The sequence below is a fragment of the Lissotriton vulgaris genome, chromosome 10 (genome assembly GCF_964263255.1).
Source record: "Lissotriton vulgaris chromosome 10, aLisVul1.2, whole genome shotgun sequence".
NCBI lineage: Eukaryota > Metazoa > Chordata > Amphibia > Caudata > Salamandridae > Lissotriton > Lissotriton vulgaris.
This window is the reverse complement of record NC_141698.1, coordinates 271,307,968-271,329,815: the sequence shown is the minus strand read 5'-3', so window position 1 is coordinate 271,329,815 and position 21,848 is coordinate 271,307,968. Positions and strand designations below refer to the sequence as shown.

Here is a 21,848-nt window from a genome sequence, read left to right as displayed (position 1 = left end):
AAATGACTATTCCCACTCCAGAGAGTGCAACAGTAGGGAAAGCGTTGGATACGGGAGAGTAAAAATTACTATTCCCACTCCAGTTAGGGAAACAGTAGGGAAAGCGTTGGATAGCGTACGGGTAAAAATGACTATTCCCACTCTAAAGAGTGCAACAGTAGGGAAAGCGTTGGATAGCGTAGGGGTAAAGATTACTATTCCCACTCCAGAGAGTGCAACAGTAGGGAAAGTAATGATTTAATATTAAAATTAAATTAAGTTAATTATCAATACCAATAAAAAATTAATTAAAAATAATTACCAATTAATAAAAATGAATTACCAATTAAAAAATTAATTATGAAATAATACAAATTGATTACCATTAATAATTAATTATCAATTAAACGATTCCTGGTCTTTCACAGCATCGCCTGGTCCACACAGTTGTAGCTCCAAGGTCATCGACAACTCTCATGCATCTCCCGACATCGATGGGCATTCGTCTTCCGTGCCTCATGGTCACTCCTGATTAGCATAGACTATGATTCTGCTTGCTGTTACTTCTCAACTTGAATCCACCTTTGAGTTCCACCAGACACTTTCACCTTCTTCAGGAGCGGCATCTTCTTGAAGTCCTCCATTGAGTGTGGCAGCGGTTTCCAACGCCACTTCACACCTATGCACCGGCTTCTCTGGTGTAGATATCCTGGTTTCTAGGACATCCAAGGGTGGGGTGGCTCTTCTACCTTCTGTCTTTCACGGGGTATCTTCTGGGTCCACTGGGAAGGGTCCTTCTTCTTTAAAATTACAATCAAGACATCCCCATTGACTTGAATTGACTTGCACCCTCCCTCTGTGAGGTTCCTGGGTACTTACCTCTGATGGTTCCTTGGGTCCCCAGTACTTCTACGTCTTCTCAGTATAGTCTTGACTCCAGTTGTGGTTCACATTCTAATTTTTCAGTATATGGTTTGGTCTCCCCCTGGCAACCACTGTGTATTCGTGCTACTTACCTGTTTTTATTGTAAAGTATTGTGTGCATTGTGTGTTAGTGTGTGTCTTATAATAAATACCTATTTTTATAAATACATTGTGTGGTTTTTTCACTTAACCTATACCAATAAGATTAAGATCTGGTAAAACAAGCTGCTTTACACTCCTTCTGAACTAAGCCTGAAGGCTGCTCTCCACAGCTACCACTTAAAGAGCTTTCTCAGGTTGTCTAAGACCACTAGAATCACCATAAGGGTTGTCTGGATTAGTGCAGGGTGCTACACTTGCCTACATGAGCAGCATATACTAAGCCAGACTCCTAGATTTGGTCTCTTGTTTGTATTGATATACAATGGCTTGATTTATAGTTTGGCAGATGGGTTACTCCATCACAAAAACTACAGATATCCAATCTGCCCTATTACAAGGGCTAAGGGAAATCCGTCATGTTTTGACAAAATAACTTGTCTGCAAAACTCTAAATCAGGCCCCAAGTGTCCTTAAGTGTGATGTAGTTCAATAATGATCCCACAGAATGAATATGTTGCATTTACTCCTACAGTAGCCTACATAATTAACTGCAAAACTCAGGCAAACCATCACACAACTTGGTTCTGCCTTGCCGTGTAATTCCCTGGACCTGTTCTTGGGTTTGTGTGGGCTTGATTTGTGTTTGAAGATCAAGTTCCATGACTGGACATTTGAGAGCTAGGGATTCTAAAGATTTAAAAACATTCCAAGTAAACACTGTTAATAAGATCTACGAAATTTAAAAAAAGAAACCAGTATGTGCAGTGACTTACAAAATATTGTCCAGGCAAAAGTGCATCAATGCGCAGATATACTGATGCTACTAGGTTGCTGGGTAGATCTGCCCCTGCTGCTGGGATCATAGGCTGTGCCAGTCGGCGGGTCTTCTTCCTAGAAAGATCCTCAAGAAAAGAGTCACAGTCTCTGAAAAAGCAAATAGAAAAGGATCTTAAGTCCTTTGACCAACCCAGGTTTTCTAAAAACAACTTTAAGACCCACAAAATCATCACCAGAAGGCTTGCTAGCAAAGGGAGCTGAAAAAAGACATTCAGTCATGGAATGGGAGGCACTTAAGGCTGTGGGATCTACCATACAGATTGAAAATGTATCATAAACTTCGACTCCTAAATTCCTTTCCAAAGCATCTGAACAAGTCAAGGCTTGGGTAAAGGTTAATAAATTAACAAGAAAATAATTATGTGACAGGTCAAACATCCTGCAGATTTGTATCAACATTTAAAGCAATGAGAGAGTGAAGGTGCTAACAAAATAATTGTATCTAGAATATTACCCCATGGTGATGAAGTATACAGTAACCCGAAACACCAAAAACATAAAATGGAGGGAAGGCGTGAAGTTGTCATGGATGGGTCTTTTGGATCACTAAGGGGATGTAAAATGTCTTGGAGGTGGTTATGGGATTCATTTAAGACTAGGATGAGTGTGTCAATGTGTGTCCTAGTGTAATGTACTATGCTTAAAGACAAGGAGCGTTTCATGTTATCATGCAATATGTGCAAATATTTGAGAGATTCTATGGTCAGTTGAAAGGCTCTTTACAGCTGAATAATTGTAATTTTGGTGCTTTTGTGTACTGTACCTGAAAGATTAATGAACAGATGAACACACAAATATCTCCAGCATTATCTGCAGAAGAGACGCCTTAGTTTCGGAAAAGAGGTCATCTACTATTTCCAATCTTCTTCATCTGTAGCCACTGTTCACTTTGCCCACCTGCGCGCAGAGAACCCATTTAACTATAGAAGACTGGGGAGGATGAGTCAGTCTGAATTATGAACATAGGCAAGTTGAGGAGCACCAGGAAAGGAGGTGAAGTGGGAAAAATCCCCTTTCAGATCCCCCAAGCTCCTCAGAATTAACAAGATCATTAGTCTACCCAATGTAATATATTATTTGAGCACAAGAAGGGCATTTGGTCTGCCCACATGTCCACAGTGATAGCAGGTGATCTAGTGCAGTACTGATTGTGTTCATAGAGAATGGATCCCTGTTGCCCAACTTGGCTCTCTACATGAAGCCCTGGTGTAGGAGAGGCCCAATGCCAGTACTGTTAACATGCCTCAAAGATAAAGACTATTGACAAGAAACTGGGACAAGGAATAGGCCTTGACTAGTTACCAAAAATAAATTGCTCATTAACACTATTGGAATTCTTCATAAAAATGTACAATAGAAGACTGAGCTCCCTGTAGGGGACATGTATGCCACTGGGAAGTAAAGTCTATTTTACCTGAGGTCTGACTGTTATAACTAGCAACCACCTACAGAAGATATGAGAATGTAAAACCTTGCAGCCAGAGGCTGCAAGGGTTTGTGAATTTTGAACAACCAATCCTTAGTGAAAAGTAGGCTTCTATGTTTCTCTGTCGCACTGAAGGCCTACTTTGTGTTGTTAGTCCAGATCCCCAGAGGACGGCTAGGTAAGATTGGACCTCCTTAGAGTAGTGTGGGGATGGCTGTTATTACACTCCTTTCAGCCGAATAATAATAATAAACATACAGCTTGTCTTGCTGTGCATGCCATCCTCCAAATCTGGCTTACATGTAGTTGCAGATCATCAGAGATATTAAGAACTTTCCAATTTTATTTAGGTTTGTTGGGGAGAACCAAAAGGGAACCCCTTACTTTATGGCCTGTGGACAGACATCACCCACAAGACTGTTGATCTCTTGAATTTACCATCCCATTTCTTGGACAGTTATAGCCTTTCCAATATTTCTCATTCATTCCTTACTTTCTGGAACCCCATCTACATAGAGCTGGAGCCTACAATCTCTACTCCACTATGTGACCGCCAGCTTGTCCATTCACATATCTTTGGCCCCACATGGCTACCTGGACTTGGGCCTCCACTGCCGCCCCACTGCCAAAAATCACACAGCAGCCATTTTTCCATCTAACTTTGTCACTACTGCAAACTCATGATGTAAATTTTTTCTTAGGCTCTCCTTCTTCAAGGCCTTCAAGGCCCCTGCTGTGACAATATACTCAGTTACTACATGTTTACTTTCACTTACCCCACACAAATTCACCACCAACCCAGGCAACAGTGTGCCATCTAAACTTTTATCACCCCCTTTGCTTTCCATTCCTAGCCCCGGTTGCCTTTCCTGTTCGGGTTCAAATAATGCCAGGTAGGCCAATGGGCTTGCCATTCTGCATCCACATGCGCTGTCTCCAATTGATTCATCCCCAGTGCACGCGCTGGACACTTAACGCCATGGCGCAGTCTATGAATCATTTATGCCTACTTTTTTCCATGTGTATCGTGCATAATGCAACAAAGTTCCAAGATGTGTGTGCCACATAAGACAAGACATCAAGTAAAGCTCTATTTGTAGGTGAAGTATACATTTTTTGGACTTACTTGCTTCTTGCAGTCAAAGATTCCTCTTCTCTGTCTTCCTTGTCATTCACATAGTTCAAGAATTCATGTTTCCTGTAAGCTTTTGTCACACTGGGCAGCATCAATGGAGTCTTCACCAAAGTAGGAGCATAGCTATCCCACAAAGCTTTGGGTGAATGCACAAGGGTGGGGGAAGCTGGAAAGGTGCCACGAGGGCTTTGTATGTCAGGCACTAGGCTTCTGGCTTTTTGTGGGGGCCTCTCCCTCGGGTTGCTCACTGTTTCTGCAAATCACAAATGATAAACTATTACTTACTGATTTACTGTATTTTAATATTCTTTGTTGAGCAGCAGGAGCATCTTGACTGCTGCACACAGCAACCGGATTACAGTTCATAGATTATAAGCAACTGTGGTGGATAACATCAAGAAGATGAGGCTGTGATATCATGATGAATAAATAGGCAATACAAGACAATACATAACAGTACATATAATTATCATATTTACATATTCAGACAGGGAAATGCTAATGTGATTGAGGAGAATACATGTAGGAAAAGGGAACAGTGAGAGATTAGTTGTAACCCATGTTAGGGGAGGTATGCTTTTGAAGTAGTATTTAATTTGGGGTTGTGTGAGAAAATAAGAGGTAGCAATTTCCAGTGTAAATCTGATCCTAATAATAATTGCATTCTTCCGCCCACCTAAACTTTCAATCTTTACTTACAGCCATATGGTTTCTAGTCAAATCTCTATGTTTTTGTCACTATTGTGGTGGAGTGGGTGATTAATAAATCAGCTTTGTCAGTGAAATTGCTCTCCCACCCTCGCAGCTCCACCATTAAGTGAGGTGCCCCTGCCCCTGCACTCTTGAGTGTTGGTGATCGAGGCCCTCCTCCACCCGCAGGTTTCCCTGCGCCTCATCCCTGGTGGTCCAGTGGACCTCTGTCTCCTTTTTTTCTTTCTGCTACTTCACTCGTTTTTCTCCCCTTTCTATCTTTCACCTTTCTGCACCTCTGCTCTTTTGTGCCTTATTTCTGCCCATTTTCCCTTTCTCTCCCTCTGCTCCTTCACTCGTTTTCACTCGTTTTTCTACCTTTTCTATCTTTCACCTTTCTGCATCTCTGCTCTTTTGTGCCTTATTTCTGCTTATTTTCCCTTTTTTCTTTATCCCTTCTTTCCTCCCTTTACCTTTCCCCGCCGCTGCTGCCCCCGCGGCCCCTCCCCCCCCCAGCGCGACCGGCCCAATCCAGCTCCCCTCCCCGCTCCCGCCCCCGCCTCCCAGCTGTCCAGCCCTCCCCGACCCCTACTTAATGGTGCACCGAAGGCGCGTCAAAGGCAAGCACGTCTGCGCCCGTCTGCGACCCGTCCGCGACCAGTACCAGGAACCCTGGACCTCCGTCCCGCCAACGCTACGACCCAGCAGCACTCCACGCACTCAACCCAGGCTGCAACAACAACTGCAAGCTAGCATCACCAGCCGACACCCATGGACCCTTCAGCTGTCACCGCTGCCGGCACACCTGCAGCACCGCCAAGAACACGGATCCAGCACAACCCGTCCACAAGAACACAACCGAACCGAAGACCCTGCAATGCATGCTCCTCAACGTCCGATCCCTCCACAAACACGCCACAGAAATCTGGGACCTCCTCGACAGCACCACCCCAGATGTAGCATTCTTCACCGAAACCTGGACCAACTCCACCTCGGGACCGGACATCGCCATCGCCATCCCCCAAGGATACAAGATCTCCAGGAAGGACCGCCCCACTCACCCAGGAGGAGGAATCGCCATCGTCCACAAATCCAGCCTCCGCCTGAGCACACTCCCTGACGAGTCCACAAAACTGATGGAACACCTTCACTTCAAGATACTGGCCAGCCCCACCGCCGCCCTCCGAGGAACCCTCATCTACCGACCCCCTGGACCCCGCGGACCCTTCGCCAACTCCATCACGGACATTATCTCCACGCAGGCCATCGCATCCACCAACTACACCCTGCTGGGAGACCTCAACTTCCACCTCGACAATCAACTGGACCCCAACACCACATGCCTCCTGGACAACCTCCACAACATTGGACTCCGCCAGATTGTGACCGAGCCCACGCACTCAGCAGGACACACCCTCGACCCCCTCTTCACTACAGGAAACTCCATCACCTTCAGCCACACCACCAAACTCCCATGGACCGACCATTGTTGCGTCCACTTCACCTTCAGAACACCCACCATCCACAGACACCAGCACCTGCTTCCACAAAGAAACTGGACCAAAATCACCGATGACCAGCTCACCTCCTCACTCAACAACTCCACCCCAACCATCGCGGAAAACGATGACCCCAACACCGCAGCCCGAACCCTGCATTGATGGATCTCGGACAGCACCAACACCATAGCCCCCCTCAAGAAAAACAACAATACCCGTGCCAAGAAAGCCAGATGGTTTACCACCGAACTTCGAGAGTCCAGGCGCACATGCCGCCGCCTCGAAAAGACCTGGAGAAACACCAAATCCACAGAAGCCCACAACAACTTCAGAGCCGCCACCAATGCCCACCATCAACTCATCAGAGAAACGAGGAAAAAAGCGATTGAAGACAGATTCTCCACCCACGCACACAACAGCAAGGAACTCTTCAGCATCATCAAGGAGTTCGCCCAACCCACCAGCGAGTCTACCGACATCCCTCCCTCACAAGACTTCTGTGACAAACTCATTTACAACAAGGGGTGGTGAGGGACAGAGTCTCTGAATTAAGCAGAAAGCTCTCACCCAGTCAAGAGATCAGGGCTAGATCCAACACCGTTTTTTAGCTCACTGCACCATCCCAGTTTCAGAACCTGGCTGTATGCAAATTAGTCTGTTCCGGTCCCAGTGCATGATGGGAACAGGGCAAACCAAACTACAAAAGCCAATTCTTACACTGGGAAGGAAACAAGCTCCCGGGGACCGGTTTCTGGCATTACAGCCGTCTTCGGCCCGGTTTGCTTGAATCCTGATGGTGCAATGAGCAAGGGTCTCACATCTGAGAATACCCTTCCACGCTTAGGGTGGACAAAAATATTTACAACAAGGGGTGGTGAGGGACAGAGTCTCTGAATTAAGCAGAAAGCTCTCACCCAGTCAAGAGATCAGGGCTAGATCCAACACCGTTTTTTAGCTCACTGCACCATCCCAGTTTCAGAACCTGGCTGTATGCAAATTAGTCTGTTCCTGTCCCAGTGCATGATGGGAACAGGGCAAACCAAACTACAAAAGCCAATTCTTACACTGGGAAGGAAACAAGCTCCCGGGGACCGGTTTCTGGCATTACAGCCGTCTTCGGCCCGGTTTGCTTGAATCCTGATGGTGCAATGAGCAAGGGTCTCACATCTGAGAATACCCTTCCACGCTTAGGGTGGACAAAAATATTTACAACAAGGGGTGGTGAGGGACAGAGTCTCTGAATTAAGCAGAAAGCTCTCACCCAGTCAAGAGATCAGGGCTAGATCCAACACCGTTTTTTAGCTCACTGCACCATCCCAGTTTCAGAACCTGGCTGTATGCAAATTAGTCTGTTCCTGTCCCAGTGCATGATGGGAACAGGGCAAACCAAACTACAAAAGCCAATTCTTACACTGGGAAGGAAACAAGCTCCCGGGGACCGGTTTCTGGCATTACAGCCGTCTTCGGCCCGGTTTGCTTGAATCCTGATGGTGCAATGAGCAAGGGTCTCACATCTGAGAATACCCTTCCACGCTTAGGGTGGACAAAAATATTTACAACAAGGGGTGGTGAGGGACAGAGTCTCTGAATTAAGCAGAAAGCTCTCACCCAGTCAAGAGATCAGGGCTAGATCCAACACCGTTTTTTAGCTCACTGCACCATCCCAGTTTCAGAACCTGGCTGTATGCACCACCCCCTTTTCTAAATCTCTGTGACAAACTCAGCATCTTTTTCCACCACAAAATCAAGAGCATCTACGACAACTTCGACGAAGACAACCAACACACTGAACCCTCACCAACCACCTCCGACATCCGGAAACCAGCGATTGATGACTGGACAGCCCTCACCACCGAAGACACACTGAAGACAATGAAGTCAATCCACTCAGGGGCCCCCACCACATCTTCAACAGAGCCGCCAACACCATCGCACCCATGCTCTGCCACACCATCAACCGCTCCCTGGCGACCGCCTCGTTCCCCGACGACTGGAAACACGCCGAGGTCAACCCCCTCCTGAAGAAACCCTCAGCGGACCCCACCGACCTCAAAAACTACAGACCCATCTCCCTGCTCCCGTTCCCAGCGAAAGTCATCGAGAAAGCCATCAACAGCCAACTCGCCACATTCATTGAACAGACCCTCCAGCTTATCGCGATTTCGCGATTTGCAAAAAAAGTTGCGAAATCATCCGATCCGCGCAAATGCCGCGATATTTACAAAAACGGCCGCAAAATCCGCCGTTTTTGTAGCCAGTCAGCAGCAACGTCTCCTTTCCATCTCGCATCTGAAGACCTCGGGCTACAGTTACCTGGTCCAACCCCGGTTTGGCGGTGTCCAGAGTGCAGTTATCTTTAGAACGTGTAGCCTTTGATTGTTTAACGCATCCTTGGGCACTCCATACAAACCGGATGCATGAAATGGGCGTTTGATATGTTGGATCCGGTGAGGTTTTTTTTCCAGTTTAGGCCCCGCGCACTCTACGGCTATCATCAGGGTGAGGTCACAGGAGGAGAGGCCCTCGGCCTGAAAACTCGAGGGCCCCGCTAATCCCCTCATTACGGCTCCCGTAATCCACCGTGACAATGAAATGTTGATGGCCCTTCTCCGAGAGGGGCTACGGGGCTCTCTCGGCAGGAGGCGCACCTCGCCCTGGCAGGAATCTGTCCTCGCGGATTAGAGACTGCTCCAGCCCGGTGACTGCTGGAAGATGGAGGAAGGAGCGTCTGAAGGGGGGACGGAGAGAGAGGGGGGAGCTAGAGGAGTAACAGAGAGAATAGAAACTTGAGGAAGGAACATCTGAAGGGGGGAACGGAGAGAGAGAAGAGAAAGAAAGAGAGACAGGGAGGGAGGAAGAGAGACAGGGAGAGGGAGGAAGAGAGAGAGAGGGAGAACGGGGGGAGGGAGGGCTGCAGGAGGACAGAAAGGGAGTGTGGAGAGGAGCTGGAGGAGTAACAGAGAGAATAGAAACTAGAGGAAGGAACATCTGAAGGGGGGAACGGAGAGAGAGAGAAGAGAAAGAAAGACAGACAGGGAGGGAGGAAGAGACAGGGAGAGAGAGAGAGAGAGAGAGGGAGGAGGGGGGAAGAGAGAGAATAGAAACTAGAGGAAGGAACATCTGAATGGGGAACGGAGAGAGAGAGAAGAGAAAGAAAGAGAGACAGGGAGGGAGGAAGAGAGACAGGGAGAGAGAGAGAGAGGGAGGAGGGAGGAAGAGAGAGGGAGAGTGAGAGAGCGAAAGGGGGAGGGGGGTCTGCAGGAGGAAAGAAAGGGAGAGGAGCTGGAGGAATAACCGAGTGCACGTTAACACCACAATAATTTTTTCAGATCAAGTTAATCGATATTAGAAACCATTAAGATATTGTTTTCTCTGCAAACAGCTCTACAAATTCTTCTTCAGCTTTCATTTTCGAACTCTAAGCTGCCAGCTGTCTCTTCTGCCCTGTGAGTTGTCACTTTAGACCTACTTCACTCTACAGCAGCACTCGGTCACTTGCCACACCTTACACCTGAGAGATTGCGCAGCTTCATGCTGGTATCTCTTAAGTCCACTACCATTGCTTTTTCATGCACGTTACAGCTTTGATACCCAGGCTTTGAGAGGTCTACTCCTACACAGGAACCTGGACTTGTGACCACTGATAGTGTAAGATAGTGTCAGTTTTTTTTGTCGGTTACCCATGCCGTTTTCTCCAATGGCAGTGTGGCAGTGTAAAGTGTTATAGAAGTCGAATCTTTCTTTAACGTTATCAGTGTCTTTCCCAAGCTACGCCAGGGAGGAGCACTGTCCTTGCTTGCTACCAAAAATGGACCAGCGGCTCGAGACTATTTATGATCCCTTGTCTGCAGTTCCGGGGGGGGGGGGGGGCTGCTCCCCGCCGCGAGTACGCTTGTTAACCAGACCCTCCAGCTTATAGCGATTTCGCGATTTGCAAAAAAATCGTGAAATCGGCCGATCCGTGCAAATGCCGTGCAAACGCCTGCAAGGAACACGGTACAACTCACAGCAAGAAGGGAGAGAATGCTTTTCGAGGGAAACAAAGTGTCTACATTGTAATTAAACCAAATATACATAGCTTCATGTTGTTAAATAACTAAAAAAGCTAAGATATCTGTGTTTGTTGTAGGAAAAATGGCCAAATAAAATGCCGCAAAATTGCCGCAAAATGTCCATATTTGTGCCGCAAAATTTCCATTTTTGTGCCGCTAAATTTGCGAATCCATGCCGCTATATCCTGGGGGGTCTGATTGAAGAACACAACATCCTCGACTCTTCCCAATCCGGCTTCAGAAAAAACCACAGTACGGAAACCGCCATCCTCGCCGCAACAGACGACATCCGCACCTTACTGGACAAAGGAGAAACAGTAGCCCTCATCCTCCTCGACCTATCAGCGGTGTTCGACACAGTCTCCCACCGCACCCTAATACGCAGACTCTACGATGCAGGAATCCAGGACAAGGCCCTCGACTGGATCTGCTCCTTCCTCTCCGGCAGGACACAGCGGGTCAGACTCCCCCCTTTCCTCTCGGACCGCACACCTACCATCTGCGGAGTCCCCCAGGGCTCCTCCCTCAGCCCGACGCTCTTCAACGTCTACATGGCTCCACTTGCTCACATCGTCAAAACCTACAGACTCAACATCGTGTCATACGCAGACGACACCCAGCTCCCTTTCCAACGAGCCCAACACCGCCAGACGCAACTTTCGAGAAGGCATGGAAGCCGTCGCCAAATGGATGAAAAACAGCTGCCTACAACTAAACACCAACAAAACAGAAGTACTCATCATGGGCCCAAACCCCGACGCCTGGAGCGACACCTGGTGGCCCAAAGCCCTCGGAAACCCACCAACCCCCACAGACCACGCACACAACCTGGGAATCATCCTGGACTCCGAGCGCAAAAGGGACCGCCAGATCAACTCTGTCTCATCTTCCTGCTTCCACACCCTCCGCCTCCTTTGTAAGACCTTAAAATGGATCCCCCTCGAAACACCGAAAGACAGTCACTCACGCCCTGGTCACCAGCAGACTCGACTACGGCAACGCACTCTACGCCGGAATAAACAAAAACCTCATTCGCAAGCTACAGAACATCCAGAACGCCGCCGCAAGACTGGTCCTCAACCTGCCAAAACACTGCCACATCTCCCAGCACCTGCGCACACTCCACTGGCTCCCAGTCGAGGCGAGAATCACCTTTAAGATGCTCACCCACGCACACAAGGCCCTACACGGCACCGGACCAGCATACCTGAACAGCCGACTCAAATTCCATGCACCCCAAAGGACCCTACGATCAGCCCAGCTTTCCTATGCCGTGGTCCCTCGCACCAGAAAGACCAGATCGGGAGCCCGCTCCTTCCCCTTCCTCGCGGCTAAAGCATGGAACGCCCTTCCGCTCCACCTCAGACAGACAACATCGCTCCCCATCTTCGCAAGAAACCTCAAAACCTGGCTCTTCGACAGACCCCCTCCTTGATGGAATGGAACCTGCACCCCCCGCCCCCCCCCCCCCCACCCCTAGCGCCTTGAGACCCTCACGGGTGAGTAGTCGCGCTTTAACAAACTCCTGATTGATTGATTGAGCTTTAATTTAGTCTCCTTTATTCCATAATCATGGACATTGATTTTGAACACTTGAAATGTCCTTCAACCAAGGCATTACAGTCGAGGCCTCCAACATTGATTAGGGTTGGGTTCTTTCAGAGGAATAAGGTTACATAGCTTAGCACGTTACTTAATATCAGCATGGACAGGAACAGTCGTTCTCTACCTAAGGATCTTCAAAAATATTCCTAAATACTGAACAGTCCAACCTACGTCACAACTTCTTCACCCTTAGCGATGACTTTTAAAAATGGAGAGAAAAACCTCTCCAACAAGGCAAAAACAAGATGCCTAAAATCCAGCAATATTTACTTTAAATGTTTTTTGCATTTTTAACAAATGCAAGATTATCAAAAAAATAAAACCATTGAAAACTTTAAAATATGCCCACAAAAATACAGAAGTGTTGTAATAAAAGGATTGTTCAGTACTGTAGTATGTGGTCGTGGTGTCACGAGACCTCGCAAGCATTGTTAACTTTTAACTGTTGCACCACAAGCGTGGCTGAACAATGGCAAAGATGTCAGTTGCGCTTAGGACTCACCACGGCTGGAAGGGAAACAACCTTTACAACACAGTCATCACATCGCACTACATTTACAACGCAGTCATTACATCGCAACGTCCTTTACAACGCATGTCACTACAACGCAACCATTACAGTGCATGTTATTACAACGCATGACATTACAATGCATGACACTACAACGCAGGCATTACATTGCATGTCATTACAACGCATACCATTACAACGCATAGTACCCCTACACTATCCAACCCTTACCCTACCTACTGTTGCACTCCCTGGAGTTAAAATAGTAATTTTTACCCCTACACTGTCCAACACTTACCCTACTGTTGCACCCCCTGGAGTTAGAATAGTAACTTCCTACCCTACCCCCTTCTCTTATTTTTAAACCTTCTTGTTTGGGACTCAGCTGGGTCAGAGTCCAAAAATGCCTGCCAACACTTCTTGGTTGAAGAGTGGGCAGCCAATCAGATGTCTGCACGTGATCGGTTGGCTTCGCGGAGGATCTGTGTCCCTGGATATACAAATTTGGTTTTCTTTCAATATCTCAGAAACTACTGAAAGGATTCATACCAAAGCACTAAAAGTGCTCTTTCTGGACCAAGAACTACCTCTCTACCAAATTTGGTGTATTTCTGTTCAGCGGTTCGGGCTTTAGTCATGTCTAAAATCTCTATGGGCAACTGCATGGAGACAACGCCTTTTTGAGATCCCTCTTTTTCTCGACCCCCACTTGACGGATCACCCCAAAACTTTCCAGACAGCAGCTAAAGTGAGTGCTTAACTCACTTTTGCTTAAATTTGATCTGTTAATTTATCAGCCTGCAAAAGATAGTGAGAGTAACCCTGTCCCGACTTTTACTGGTAGGAACTCAGACACTGTCATTGATCATGTGTTGATTACCGAGAATATCAGCATTTTCTGTGATGTCCCGATTATTTTAGACTTGGCCCTTAGCGACCATAATTGTATCATATCTAAACCACAGGCTCCACCAGTTAGAAATACGAATCCCCCAGCAACTACCAGTAAAACCGCAAATTCACAAAGTAGCGCCACCAACGGCCCAACCCCATCCACTTCTTACAGAGCAACTGGGGAGGTGCCCAAGGACTACAATCCAGTAAGCAGGAACCCACCGGCGCGTAGCTACTATAATAATATTATTCCCGCCATGATCAATCTCCCACCAGAAAGCAGGCCTTTCGTGGCAATTCTTGCCAATGTACCAAAACTCAAACCCTCCCAATTCGAAAATAGCGAAACACTTAAAAACAAAATTTTACACTGGCTTGTCCATAATTGTGGTTTCCCCTTAAGTGGTGCAGGCCAGATCATTTCAACCCAGAGGGTAGGGTGGGTGGGCCCTAGCAAAAAGGAAATAAATGGGGACTGTGTAATCATAAACTATAAAACCACTGAATGGGCAAGAGATTCCATCCTGAACGCGCCCATTCCTTCAGACAATGATTACAACACAACCCTGTTCCCTTTGGACTACTTTTATAGAAATCTGGTGGGGTTCAAGATTCCGGTGCAGAACTTTAAACATCCCAGAGCAATTAACACACCTTACCCACTTGCACAGCAGGCACCAGTACAATCAGCCGGGTATCCCTTGACCCTTCATGACTTTAGCAATCAGCATGTTCCACAACCACCTATGGAATTGTACAGAATGCCTAACCCTAATTACCTTAATTACCACAATGCCATCGGGCCTGGAAATAACATCTATGGTCAATTCGCAGTCCCAACATCAAACAGATTCCAGATATTCAACTCCCTAGACGAAAATGATTGACTCGCGAACACATCTGTCGGAGAAAGTGAATCCCACACAGACACTTCTGTAATAAGTTTAAACAATCTAACCATGACAGCCAACACCATTTGCACTGGTACTGTTGAAATTCTCCCCGCAAATGAACCCCACATTGATAACCCTGCAATCAGTCCAAACGACCTGACTATGATAGATAACAGCACTTGTACTGTTGAAAATCACCTGGGCGACCAAATACTATCGTCAGCCACAATAGATATTATTCCACCTCAAGTACCCAGGGAAGAATCATTGAGGGTTATCACGTGGAACATAGCCGGTCTAGCTTCCAAGGTAAACACACCCGCATGGGATGACTTTCTCAAACTGGGCTATGACATCATATGCCTACAAGAAACTTGGGATAGAGCTGAAGTATATGTCGAGGGATATACCTCTTTCAACGTGCTGGCTGTGGCTTCGCAGGCTGGTCGAGCCAAGGGGGGGTTAGTGACGCTGCTATCCACAACATTGACTGAGTTTTGGGTCAGTGACCAGGCAGTCTTGGGAGATCATGCTTCCGTTTTGCGTGTGGCCCACAGTGGTCATAGAGACTTAATAATAGTGAATTTCTACAACAACATTGCCGGGCATAGACAGGGGATGTTTATTTCTGATATCGAGCAGGCCATCGATGCAATGTTATTAAGCTCATCCAAACCAGCTGTAATTTTATGGGCCGGAGACTTCAACACCAAAACATGCACTTATGCACTTAAGGGGGCATGCGGCCACAGGGAGGAATATTCTGGAAGGGAAACTACATGTGTTTTCAATCATTTCCCGCACAACATCCTTGGCAGTGCCTTGAATAATTTATTGGCCAAATATGACCTGGAACTTCTTGAATGCAACATGAATGCAAACAATGCCAGATGCCCAACATTCCATGGAAGGAATAGCCAATCCTTTATTGACCATATCATCGTATCCAGTTCTGTAACTTATATTAATGTCTGGGTAATTGAGCAAACGGTCAGTGACCACAACAGTGTATCTGTCGAATTACTGGGCTGGGGGTCAAAAAGGAACTCCTATGGTCAACCTATTCAGGACATCTCTGTAGGAAGGCCAAACGGGACAAGGGTGAAATGGACAAAAGCCGACCCTGCTAAAATTGTCACTAATGTAATCACAAACTGCTATGGAGAAGTGGAGTACTGTCTATCCACAACACCATGCCCAGAAATTTTGCTGTCTAAATTTCTAATTATTACGCAAGCCATCGAGAAATCATTGACACGCAAAACACGGGAGCCAAGAAAAGTTAAGACAGCGTGGTTTGATGACAATTGTGCCCAGTCATTAAAAAGGTTAAAAATTTCGCTGGATGCCAAACCAAGAGACCCTTGCAAGATAAGGGATGAGCGTTATAACTACAAAACTGCACTAGCCACTCGGAAGAGAGAACTACAGGACGAGGCATGGGCTAAATTAGATCAGGCTGCAGAAACAAAAGATCATAAACTTTTCTGGGACACTGTAAACAGCCCGTTCTTATAGAACGACAACATTCCCGAACTCACCTCGCATGTCAGTTGTCAAGCCTGGATTGTACACTTCACTGGGATTTTTAACTCTGATTGTATCTTTGATTCTATTTCGACACCAGATCTTAATGTTTTAACTGTAATGCCAATCTGTTTTAAATGGGAGAAATTATTGTTTTCAGTATCTTTAAATGAGGTGCGGGATGCTATTGAGAAAAGCAAGGGGGGGAAAGCCCCGGGCCCAGATGGGGTCCCTGTGGACTTCTTTAAATTCAAGATTGATTTATGGGCCCCTATTTTAACACGCTACTTTAATGCTGCTATTGAGGACGAGCTACCTACCTCATGGGGTCAATCTATTTTGGTGCCACTTTTTAAAAAAGGTTCAAGGGCTGAAGCACAAAACTATCGCCCAATTTCCCTCTTGGACTCGTCACTAAAAATACTGAGTCGCGTGCTTCTGGGAAGACTAGAGTCCTGGGTCGAGGACAAAAATGTCCTGTCACCAATTCAGTACGGGTTCCGTAGGGGCATAGGAACCATGGAGCAGTGTGTGAACCTTGAGCTTATCATCGGCAAGTACACAAAAGCCAAGGAAGGGAATTTGTTCATGTGCTTTGCCGATCTAAGCTCAGCGTTCGATCTAGTGGAACACACACTGCTCTGGCCAACATTACTTGCTATGGGCGCACCCCCTGAAATTATTCATTTGTTGGCCGGAATGTACAGCAGCTTATCAAGTAAAGTTAGATTTGGACCGAATGGAGAATGCACCCCCTTTTTTAAAATTGGCCGAGGGATTAGGCAAGGGTGTGTTCTCGCCCCCTTGCTGTTCTCCCTTTTTATAAACCAGGTCGACCAGTCCCTACAAGAGTCTTTTGCTGACGCCCCTATGATAAATGGTAAACAAATACCCGTCCTTTTATACGCGGACGACGCGGTCCTGATTTCCAGGACCGCGAATGGGCTCCAAAAGCTAATTGACAAATTCAATATTTTTATTAAGGGCAGAAAGCTTAAAATTAACAAGGGTAAGACTATGACCATGACCTGTGGAAAGAAATTAAAGAAAAGTAAGTCATTCTTCCTTGATGGGGATAAACTTGAGTCCGTGCAACACTTCTGTTATTTAGGCATCACTTTCTCAGGGGATGGGAGATGGGTAAACGAGCAATCCTGTGTAGGCATGAAGATGACTAGAAATACAAACTGTATCTTCAGATTCGCTTCCAAATTGGGGGGGCGTAGAATAAGAGAGATGATCTCCATCTATAATTCCAGGTGCATGTCCTCTGCTCTATATGGAGCAGGGATATGGGGATATAACTCACAGATTGCCCTATCCATTCAGCAGGAAGAAAATAAGTACCTTAAACGCTTATTATGTCTTCCTGCTTCAGCATCTAACGAAATCATCCATAGGGAGCTGGGCATACACCATGCCACAGATTTGATCGCACTACGCCCCCTCTCCCTTTGGCGATCCATTTGGGCTAAAGATGAAACCAAGTTCACTCAGGAAGTAATTTTAGACTGCATTAAATTGGATCAGCACTCCAAAATCCCCTGGCTAAAACACATTTTTCACTGGTATAATTCCCTTTTTGGTCAGGATATTTTCAAAGATATCCCAACAGAATTCGTTTTAACGAAGCGTGACCTTAAAACCACCTATATGGAGCATGCAAAAGGGATTAGAATGAAAGGGTATGCTACACAAAGTACATTTAAATTGTACCTGGAATATAACCTAAACACAGGATTCCCATCTTACCTTACATTTGTCAATATTAATTCCCATTGCTTCGTTCTGGCACGCCTGAGGCTGGGTATAGTCCACCATTTGGTGGCTTTCCCTACTGTAAAAAAGCCCGGGTCTTGCCCGTGCCCATGCAATGGGAAATCTAAACAGAGTACCTGCCACTTTTTACTATTTTGTAATTTTTATACTGGTTTTAGAAAGTTTTATTTAAAGCAATTATTTTTAGAATACAGTACGCGTGATATAAGAGCTGCAATGCAACTGTTGTTTGACCTGTCGTCCCCTAATGTGTGTTACCGTGTAGCCACCTATGTTCTTAAATGCATCGGACACAGGAAATCAATCATTATATGATCTCCGTTGGTAAAGACACCAATTGATCAACTGTGAGCTACTGTCAAACCCCATGCATTTCTCTTATACATGAACCTTGGTTATTATGTTATATTTTGTATCCGGGTATTGATTGTCCACCTGGTTCTGTACCCCTCTGGACTAATGCCTTTTTAAATTCTTGTATATAAATTGCTGCTAAAATACGTAAGAGCTTATATAGACATTGCACTTTAGTCATATCCTTGCATTTTTTGCACATACTACAGCACTTTATGCCCAGCGCAGGCCTCTCTCTGACTTGTACTACCTCACTTGGCATGTTTTGCACTAAACTTCTAAATTGCTGCTAGATACAATGTCAAATTTTTGCATATTTTGCACATACTATTGCACTTTATGCCCAGCATAGGCCTCATGTTTAGTACCATCTCACCTGGCATGCCTTGCACTAAACGTTTAAATTGTTGCTACATATAGTGATTATTTTCTTGTATACATATGTGACATATTGCAGGTTTTAACTTGATTGGCTTGGATTAATGTAATTGTTTTTAGAAAAGTTTCATTATTCTTTTATCTTTTAAAAATGTGACTTCAACTGCATTTATGAATGTTGCTATATGGTTGTACTTGTACAAACCGAATAAAGCATTTTGAAACTGAGTATCACCATGTCCATTTTCATTTGGGGACTGAAGGACCAAGCTCCTCGAAGGATTGTTGCAGAAATAGCCCCTTGTAGGACAAATGGTTTTAGGATTAAGTGGTGCAATGACAATTCAGAGAGGCTGCTTATTAAAATTGTGGCGGCTAGTATACAGGAGCTGCAGAGTTGTTTAGATGTCAACGCAGGCGCCGCATGCATTCTTGCTGGTTTTAAGAAGATTAACGAGTCAACCAAAAAGATACTAACAATAGCTAAGGCCAGTACAAAGAGGGAAAACATAGGGTGGTTTGATGGAGGCTGCACCAAGTCCCTACAAGAATTAAAGAAAGCTCTAACAAGTAACATCAGGGACAAGGGAGCTATTACAGTTCTCAGGGCAAAATATAAAAATCATTTGAAACGTAGGAAGCAAGAGCTACGTGAGGAAGCTTGGGACAATCTTTCTAAGGCGGCAGAGCTTCCCGACAGTAAGCTCTTTTGGGATACCGTGAATAGCCCCTTCCTTAAAAAGGAGGAATACCCTGTTCTAACAGCCCAGGTTAGCGAGGAAAGTTGGGTTTTGCATTTTACTGGCATTTTTAATCCAGGGGGAGATGCCACCATATATCCTGGGCCTGAAGTTTGTAGCCAAAATTTACCCCTAGATATCACAGTTACAGAGGTGGATACGGCCATCTGTAATAGCAAGAGAGGGAAGGCACCGGGGAGAGATGGAGTGCCCGTTGATTTGTATAAGGCTGATATAACGCTATGGGCCCCCTTTCTGACTAAAGTTTTTAACGCGGCAGCGATGGAAAGCATCCCCTCCACTTGGGGTGAGTCTATAATTATTCCCATATATTAGAAGGGAGATAGAAGCGAGGCCAATAATTATCGACCTATCTCCCTTCTAGACTCCTCCCTGAAAATAATGAGTAGGGTACTTTTGGTACGTCTGGAGGAGTGGACCGAGGCCAATGGTATTCTAGCAGATTCCCAGTATGGGTTCCGCAAGGGCCTCGGTACTATTGAACAGTGTATCAATCTGGAACTGATTATAGGCAAATATACACGGGCTAAGCAAGGATCGTTGTTTCTTTGCTTTGCGGATATATCTAGCGCATTTGACCTGGTGGACCATGAGTTATTGTGGTCTACATTATTAGATCTGGGGGCCCCAATTGCTATCATTAATTTTCTGGCCAGATTGTACACCAAATTATCAGCCCGGATTCGATTTGGTCAAGCGGGGGAATGCGCCAATGACATCAAGGTCAAATCAGGTATCAGACAAGGATGTGTTCTTGCCCCACTCCTTTTTTCCCTTTTCATCAATGCCATAGATCTCGAGCTTAAATCTGTTAATTCTGATGCTTCGCTAGTTGAGGGCCACGCGACCCCTGTGCTGCTTTATGCAGACGATACAGTCCTCCTTTCCAGAACCCCTATTGGTCTCCAGAGACTAATGGACAGATTTTCAGATTTTATTAGGGGGAGGAAATTAAGGATTAACAATTCTAAAACATTCATTATGGCGTGTGGGAAAAAGGTTAGGAAATTACGAACATTTCAGATTGAAGACCAGAAAATCCAAGTGGTCGATAAATTTTGCTATCTTGGCATCACTTTCCATAGTAATGGCACGTGGGCACAGGAAATATCTAATGACAAGGCCAAGATGGGCAAAAGTGCTTTTGGTGTTTTTAAATTTGCCTCCAAATTAGGAAGTAGACGTATAATTGATATGCTGCACGTCTATCGCCACAGATGTGCCCCAGTTGCACTATATGGCTCAGGCTTATGGGGTCATTGCCGTCACGGGGATCTACAAGTGGAGGAAAATAGGTTCCTAAAAAGACTTCTTTGTCTTCCAACATCTGCCCCCACAGGGTCACCAGGAAGTTGGGTTGGCCTTCTTGACGGACCTTATTGGTTTAAGACCACTAATGGCCTGGAGATCGATTTGGGCTAAGGAAGAAACTGGCTTCACCAGGAAAATTATTAATGATTGCCTACGCCTAGATAATTGTAACTTGATCCCAAGGCTTAATTATGTTATAACTTCATTCAGAGACATATTTGACCTGAATGTCTCTGCAGACCCCGCTAGTGCTACTGATATCTCTAAAAAGGAACTTAAAAATACCTATCTGGGGGTTAAAGCTAAATTGCGTGGTGATGTCACCAGTCAGCTCACCACCCACCAATTTTACTATTCTAACAATCTGAATAGCTCTGGCTTTTCTAAATATCTGAAGATGCTTACTAAGCAATCCCACCAGTATGTCCTTACCAGGTTAAGACTTGGCATTGTACATAACTTGGTGGCTTTCCCATCGATAAAAAAGCACCCATCTATTCGCTGCCCATGTGATGGAATTTCGAAGCAGAGCACAGAGCACTTTTTACTTATTTGTCCATTGTACCTGTACCTCCGTATTGTCTATCTTAAGCCGCTTTTTAAAAAATATTCTGTGTCCAATACCAAATCTGCTATGAGGCTTTTATTTGCACTTGACCATCCAGATGTGTGTTTTTTCACTGCTGTTTTTATTCTGAAATCTGTGTCCGCCAGGAAAAGTATGGTCCTTATAACCAATTAAGTAACTGATAAGACCTGATTTTTTTACGTATTAACTTGTGTCTCCTTCCGCTAATGATTGCAAATATTTTATATTGTAAATGATTTGTAATGTTGTGATGTATTTTATTTGCTTTTATGATTGTTTTTTTTAATGATCGAATAAAGCTTTGGAAATTGAAATTGAGTGCCACACTTGTTTTGAAATTTTTGTGAGGACTCATCAAACACTGCTAAAGTTATTGATAAACCAAATTTAGAACTAAATTAGAACTACCTCCTGTCAACTATCGGCAAGTAAGTTATATATATATATATATATATATATATATATATATATATATATATATATATATATATATATATATATATATAAATAAATAAATGTGTTAGCAATGGTGGAGCGGGAAGGTGAGCATGGCCAATGTTGTATCCAAAACTAGTCATGGTGGATGTTCATGCAATGGAATA

The 21,848-nt window shown here is 45.3% G+C and overlaps 1 protein-coding gene across 1 annotated transcript in view; it reads right to left on the bottom strand.

Annotated features, from left to right (window-relative positions):
• The window catches only part of LOC147685114 (cyclic nucleotide-binding domain-containing protein 2-like), an 827,522-nt gene that overhangs the window by 167,188 nt on the left and 638,486 nt on the right, over positions 1-21,848 (bottom strand). The window contains exons 9-10 of the mRNA XM_086942419.1: positions 4,395-4,656; positions 1,779-1,929 (exon numbers count right to left, since the gene is read on the bottom strand). Of these exons, the coding sequence (XP_086798545.1) occupies positions 1,779-1,929; positions 4,395-4,656 (413 nt within the window). The remainder of the gene's footprint in view (positions 1-1,778; positions 1,930-4,394; positions 4,657-21,848) is intronic.